The sequence below is a fragment of the Plecotus auritus genome, assembly GCF_963455305.1.
Source record: "Plecotus auritus genome assembly, chromosome: 1".
NCBI classification, from domain to species: Eukaryota; Metazoa; Chordata; class Mammalia; order Chiroptera; family Vespertilionidae; genus Plecotus; species Plecotus auritus.
Genome location: NC_137770.1, coordinates 248,658,699 through 248,665,917, shown reverse-complemented (window position 1 = coordinate 248,665,917; position 7,219 = coordinate 248,658,699). Strand labels below are relative to the sequence as shown.

At 51.9% G+C, this 7,219-nt stretch overlaps 1 protein-coding gene across 1 annotated transcript; it reads right to left on the bottom strand.

The window, feature by feature from the left end:
• Window positions 1-1,416: 1,416 nt before the first annotated feature.
• LOC308242298 (disintegrin and metalloproteinase domain-containing protein 21-like) lies at window positions 1,417-3,609 on the bottom strand (the record flags this gene model as incomplete). The annotated part of the gene is made up of 1 exon (XM_080656280.1): window positions 1,417-3,609. One exon carries the CDS (start codon window positions 3,607-3,609, stop codon window positions 1,417-1,419), a length of 2,193 nt encoding a protein of 730 aa, XP_080512406.1.
• Between the last annotated feature and the right edge of the window lie 3,610 nt (window positions 3,610-7,219).

Here is a 7,219-nt window from a genome sequence, read left to right as displayed (position 1 = left end):
ACTCATTCATGCTCCACAGCTGACGCCATGGGGCACAGTCACTCGAACACACATGCGCACAGATTCACACAGAGTTCCAGACTCCCACCCCAGGAGTCTCCTGTCCTATGCTGTGACCACACCGCTCGGGAGGTGATCAAGCTGCCCTTCCACCTTTGAGGCGGGCCTGAACTCGGTCCAGGGTCCCCGGGGACACTTACCCGTCTCATGTCCTGGCCCCGGCAGACTTTACTGTCTTCCCTGGAGTCCGTTCGAGCACAGCAGTGGCCTGCTACTTTCAGGCCCGGCGAGGGTCGGGGTCCAGTGAAATCACCAGCAGCGTGCCTTCCTGTCCGTCGCGGGGACCCGAAATTAGCGGCCTCTTCTGATGGCTTTCGACAATGGTGGCTCAAAGGGACAGAGTGGCTGTTGGCTTCTCCGGGAACAGGAAAACAAATCTGATGGCAGAAATCAGGCTGGGCAGAAGCGACAATCCAAATGCACTCGGAGGTTCAGAAAAAGACTTCTGTTTGCACCACTGCGGGCTCAGGGGAGTTCTCTCCAGAGACTGAGCCCTGTGTCAGTGTTCTGACCGTTTTTTATACATGAGAAGCTTCCGGGTATTCAGGGGTCTTTCCACACATGTGGCAGCCTGGGCGGTTGGCTGTGCATCATGCGAGAAGCAAGCGAGATTACAGAAGCCAAGAGGATGGTTCTGGTGGAGCAAGTAAGGGGAGGGTTATCTGCTCTCGGCTTGCCTTCTCCCTCTAAGACCAGAGTCAGGAGGGCCACTTCTTCTTTCTGATTTAGTGCCACTCACTGGTCCGCCTCCACACAGGGAAAGGGTGCTCTCCACGGGGCTCAGGGATCACTAGCAGACAAGGAACCCTCACTCTCAGCCCGCAGCTAACAGCCACACCCCCACTCCCACCCCCGTGTGAAACGGGGGACGAGGGGAGGAGCACGCCATTGCCCTGAACCCAAGCAGTTTAGAGGAGACCTTACCCAGGGACTGAGGGACACTCGGTGCTCAAGAGCATGACTGTGGGGAACTGTCAGCAATTGGCCCTAAAGGAACCTGTGGCCACTGTCACTAATCCTGGGACAGGCGGCCACAGCGCAAGGCCTGCTGCTGACCAGGTCTCCTGTCCAGGCCCGAGCCACAGGCTCACTCAGGGCTCTTACAGACCTACAAGGACTGCACAGGACGCCAACGTGCGGTGCTCAAGCTTTATTGCAGACGCTGGCCAGCAAGCTGTCAGAGAGAGTGGTGTGAAAACATCCACGGTGCGCACCCTGGATGTGGGGCAGGACCCCTGCAGCCGCTCAGAAGTGTGGGCTTGAGCTCTGCCAGCCAGCCGGTTATGGTAACTTTTTTCAGGTGTTTCTTCATGTTGTCTGAGTTGTACAGGGGTCCGAAGGCTGACTTGCTGTTCACTATCTACCAACGTTCACTTCAGTGACTGTAGTGGTCTGGAGAGTTCTCACATTCGTGGCTACACCAAAGAGGAGTGCAGCTATGAGGGCAAGCAAGCGACCAAAAATCACTCTCAAATACACCAGTGACATACCACTTGCCCTCACTGTCCGCCTTCTTCTTGGAGGGGGTCCGCTGTCCACACTCCCTCCGGCACCACTGTTTATGCACAGGGGAGGGTCCGAGCCTACATGGCAATGGCAGTTCCTGTTATTGTTGCACACGCCCCTGTAGTTGCATTTCGAAGGGGGACAGTTGTAGTCTAAGGCCGCCAGAGTAGCATTGCAGAGGCCATGAAGACAGAAGTGTCCACCGCCACAGGGGGTACCAGGTCTCACAGCACCCACATCAGTTGTTTCTGTCCCTCGGTGTGCACCCACCCCAAAACACAAGAACCCACCTATGATTGAGTGATGGAACCCCACATGTTCCTGCAACCGAGGCAGATGAGTGACGTTGACACACTGTAGGCGTCCACACTTAACATCAGCGTCCGCACAACGAGCTGGGTGATAATACTCAGTAACTTTACAGTGTCCAAATCGTTGGCCCTTTTTATTTATGCGGTAGCAGACGTCTGGAGCGCTCAGCGCCCCTTCCCCAAAGATCTCCTTGCAGTGCATACTGCGGTCGGTACAATTGCCATGGTAGCAGTAGCCGTCCTCGGTGCACGGGGTTCCATCTTGCAGATAAAAATCACTGGGGCACCGCGTGTCCTTCCCCATGCAGTACTCCGGAAGGTCACAGATGTTCCGGATCGGTCTGCAGAGCGTCCCCGCGGGCGTGTAGGTGCAGTTTGCGCAGCAGGTGTCCCTGTCACAAATGCTCCCAGGCGTGAAGCGGCAGTCACTGTCGCAGCATGGGTTGCTGTAACACTGCTTGAAGGTCCCACAGTCACACTGCTCTTTGTCTTCCACCACAGAATTTCCACATCGAATGGTTGTCAGGCTACTGTTTGAATACACTATTTCTTTGAAGACGCAGAGGTTTAAATTATTATTAAGTATGTGTTGTGTGTGTACAAAGGAACAGTTACTGAATGAATCTGTCAACACAGGGTATCTGTACATGATGCAGGTGGTCCTTCTCTGGCAAACACAGTCGCTCGAATCTAAATACAGACCGAAACTGACCCCTATTTGGTGGGAGGCTATAATTGATAATAATAAATAATGTCTGGATAGTTGGCCCAGAAAGATGAGATTTGCAGTACTGCATATCCTGTATAGGTCTGGTACATGATTAAGTTCATGGGGTCCATCTCTTTTCACAATCATGGCTGGATATGGACGAAAATATTTGTAAATGTTGTTAGCATAATTCTGAGCAAATGGACCCCGTGGCACATCATAGTTGTTCATATCTGCTGGTTCTCCCCCATTATAAATGATGATGAGGCCGATGTAGTACCTCATATGAATACCTCTGACCATGGCGTCTATTAAACTACCTAGATGTACCAGGAATTGGGCACACTGTGACACATTGTTGTACAGAGTATAAATGGAATGGGCACTCATAAGACAGCCTTTCAGAGTTGTAATGTGGGATGAATAGAGCTTACTGCTGATCCTGGAGGCTGCACTGGGGTTCGGGTCAGAGACCAGCGGGAGCCTCTCAGGCTTGTGTCCCAGCCTGGACATGGGTCCTATGGCGTTAGGGTCGGCTACGATCTGAGAAATGATGTGCTCAAACCTCTGGGAATCCTTGAGGGGTTTGATTTCATAGGCCAGGTCGTCCACCTTCATGATGCCTTCCAGGCCCCCATAGCACGTGTCCACGGTGACCATGGAGAGAGGGACGTCCTCCAGGTAGCCCAGGTAGTAACAGTCGAGAGGGAAAAAGGGGTAGTCCACCTGCAAGGCCCCCTGGTCATCCTGAGTCATCACCACCAGCTGTCCAGGCCAAAACAGTCTCTTGCGCCGCATGTGGAGGACGTGTCTCTGGCCCCCAAACCTCAGGCTGTAGGAGAGCCAGCCTGCTGCCAGCACGGCTTTGCCATGGTGCAGCTCCTTCCTGGGAATCACCACCTCGGAGGAGATGTAGCGCCAGGAGGGACGACCTTGAGAACACTGGGCGGGAGCCAGCAGCACCCAGAGCCCAAGCAGCAAGAGGGGCGTCCTGAGGGTGACCGGGCCCTCTGCCAGCCTCATGCCCTTGGTGGGGGAGAACCGTGGATGGGAACGGAGAGAGGGAGGGTCCTCAGTGAAACCTGGTCCCCACCATCTGCAGTGGCCACTTCCTGCCAAGGGCATAGTGACAGAAACCCTACCCTGGCTGGGTCAGCTGAGGCAACAATGACAGGGCGTGGCAGTGGGTGGGGCTGGGTGTGCATTCAGCTGGTGTTGAAGACGGGGAGGTGGGAACCCTGCCCGTGAATGCTAAGGTGGAAATAAGAGAGAAGGAAGCAGACCCATGTCTCCACTACATACATGTCAGGCTTCCCTCTAGCTACTTGCACACATGCTATGTCATTACAGCCAAGTTAAGTTCCCTACTGTGGACGAAAAACGGCCACATACTAACCTGACTAGCTCAGGGGAGGCCTGCATGGCGGCCTGGCAAACTCACAGACCTAAAATAGCCACCAAGGATGGTCTGAACTTAAAACATTTTCATTAAGAAGCAGTTTATACTGGGTAGTCATGTCCTAGGCCAGCATCTTCCCTGACAAAGGTCAATCTTTACCTTAACTGAGCCTATTGTCCCTTTGCATCTATGATAATGTCAATGTAAAAAACCATTGAAACCTGTTGTGGACGAAAGGGGCCACGTGCTGACCTGACAGCTCAGGGGAGGCCTGCATGGCGGTCTTGCAAACTCAGAGACCTAAAGGAACCACAAAGGATGGTCTGAAATTAAAAACTAAACGCAGTGATGATGGGTAGTCACCTCCTAGGCCGGTATCTTCATTGACAAGGTCAATCTTTACCTTAACTGAGCCTATCTGTCTTTTTGCCTCAATAATAACATACCCTTGAAATGTCTGGGTAACTTGTAACCTCCCTTTTTCTGGAGCCCCTGGGGCACAACCAAATGTGGTGGGCGCCAGGACTGATGCCACAAATTCCTTCATTGTCATGTTAATTGTTCCTGCACCCACCTAAGTATGTGTCCATCATTTCACTTTTTATCCAATCCCAGGGGTTTCCCACAGCTTTGCTTTATCCTACCTCCTTAATCTATCACCATTGAATTTCATGTAACCCACCTACGTCCCTCTTTTGATGGCAATGTATAAATATAAATGTGACCCGCCATTCTCGGAGCATTATCTCAATTCGTTGAGGTTCTGCTCCCCAGCACATGTCGATAGTTTGGCTCAAATAAACTCACAAAAATTCTTTACAGGTTTCAATGGGTTTTTTCGTTGACATTATGTTAACAGATGTAACCTGTTTATGTTAATGTAGCACAAGCATCACGAATTGGCACAAGGCCTCTTCTGTTTGATCGTGTATCACTAGTTGGCATGAGGCCTCTTCTGTTTGAGTGTCTATATAAGTTTCTACTGACCAGCTGGCGATGGGCCGCTTTCTACAGCTGCTCTTGTGAGGCTATTTTGAAGAACTACTTTGTCTAATGGCTCCTAGAGTAGCAATGGCTACTTGATCTACAATAGTCTCTCCTGTATGTGCCTACAACTTCTCATGTCTTCTCTGTCTAATGCCCGGCATCCGAGGACCAGTGCTCCCAACAGTTGGCATAGTCAAGCAAGATCAAAGAGTAAGTGCTCCCACAAGCCCCCAAAAGGTTTGTCTCCACCCACCGTTTTTGTCTTTGAACCCATTCTTCAGTTTTGTGAGACAAAGAACTCTGACCTACCACCACAGCATTTTTGTTTCACTCTCTTCCCAGGACAACCCCTGCCTTTCCCTTCCCCTCCCCCTCCCTGCCCCAGGAGTGTTACCATCATCTTCCTCACTCCCAAGCTCCAAGGGCCCTTCCTTTGCGTTTATAACTTGTTTCCTAAGCCCATTTCTTCTAGACATTACTTTTTCTGCCTCTGTGGTTTACCAAATAAATGTTCTCTTACAGTTTGGGTCATGGCTCTGAATTCTTTCCCAGCCAGAACCCAAGTACCAAGGTTGCTGACCCCAGGTTTGATCTGTCTCCACAGGTCAGACACTGGGTGCCCCTCCACCATCTACAACACACACCATGTAGAGTCCTCATGTGGGGCTTTGTGGCCCTTTGGGGAAGTGTCCCTGTTTGGGGCAAGACATCCCGCAACCTTGGGGTGGCCCACATGGTAACAAAGGATAGCTGGGACCCAGGGAGGGACGAGGAGTGTTGTGTGCTGCTCCTTGTTAGGTCGCCAAAGGAGCCAAAGGAGGAACGCATGAGGCAGAGTGGTGAGGGATTTATTTGGTCATCCGCACACCAGGTGGCTGAGCCTGCATGGCTCCAGCACCTGAAGCATGGTAGCAATCATCTCAGGTAGAAACTGCTGCTTGGGTTCTGTACTTGTTTGCTAAAACAATAGAAAGTTATTTTGATTTTCTGAACTTATGTATGCTATCCCAATACTCCATTGACGATGGTTTGAATATCCCATTGATTGTGATCTCACTGGTTACTGAAGCACATTCTTCTGGGAACCAGGACAGCTCAATTATCCCAAATTGTTTCAGTAGCTACAGATAATTGAGTTTCGGTTGACTCAGTGGTCCCGGGATCTGGACAGCACAATTACTCTAAATTGCCCCGGTGGTCCCAGATAATGTGTTTCTGCTGATTCAGTGATTCACAGATACTTTTGTAAGGTCTGGGGCTGGGAAAGCAGGAACTTTCCCGATCCCACCCCCGCTAAGCTGGACAAGCCACAGCCATGCTGGCGCCCTGCTGGACAATAAATAACTGCCCGAGACTTCTCAAGGATGGCCGGAGTGTAGCTGTACCAGCTTCCAGCTTCATAAATCACCCACCACAAGCTACCTCAAAAAAACTACCTCGAATAAACCTGATTGGTTCAACAGCAGCGTAAAGGAACTCTGCCAGGCACAGGCGGTGTGACTACCCCCGGCCTGTGCTCTCGGACCCGGGACCTCACCCGAGAGCTTTCAATAAACGCGATTTTTCGCTTTTAACCTGCTTGTCTTGGTCAACTTATTGGTTTCGGTCAGATTAAGTCCTACATCTCTGATTAAACCTTACATTCTGGTGCCGAAACCCGGGAGGCTTATTAAGCCTCTCGGCCAGGACCTTCCTGACCGGACCAGTGGGCCTCCGAACCGATCTTGGCCCAGCGGTGAGGTAAGCTTCCACCCGTTCTATTCAGCGTTCCTAGGGCACCCCTGTCTGTAGTCGCGGCCGCGCCAGGGGGCCCTCCTGCAAGGTATCCCAGGGATATCTTCCACGGACTTGCCTCTCCGGTGGGGACGCCCCCGAGACGGCCTGTCCCCTGCCTCTGTCTGTATTCGGAGTTCTCTCCCAACTGGGGACGCCTGCTTGAGAGACCTCTCCGACCGGGACCTGAATCAGTATGGGCAGCAATTCCTCCAAGCCAGACTCCAAAACACCCGTAGGGTGCGTTCTCTCCAATTGGCGCGAATTAGGGTACGATCAGACGGAACAGAGAAAGCAACGCCTCATCCAATTGTCCACTGAAATTTGGCCTCGCTACACTCTGGACAATGGCTCCGTCTGGCCCCTGGGCGGCACTTTCGATTTCAGAATCTTGACTGACCTAACCAATTTTTGCCAACGCACAGGTAAATGGCCTGAAATCCCTTATGTTCAGGCTTTCTGGTACCTCCGCTC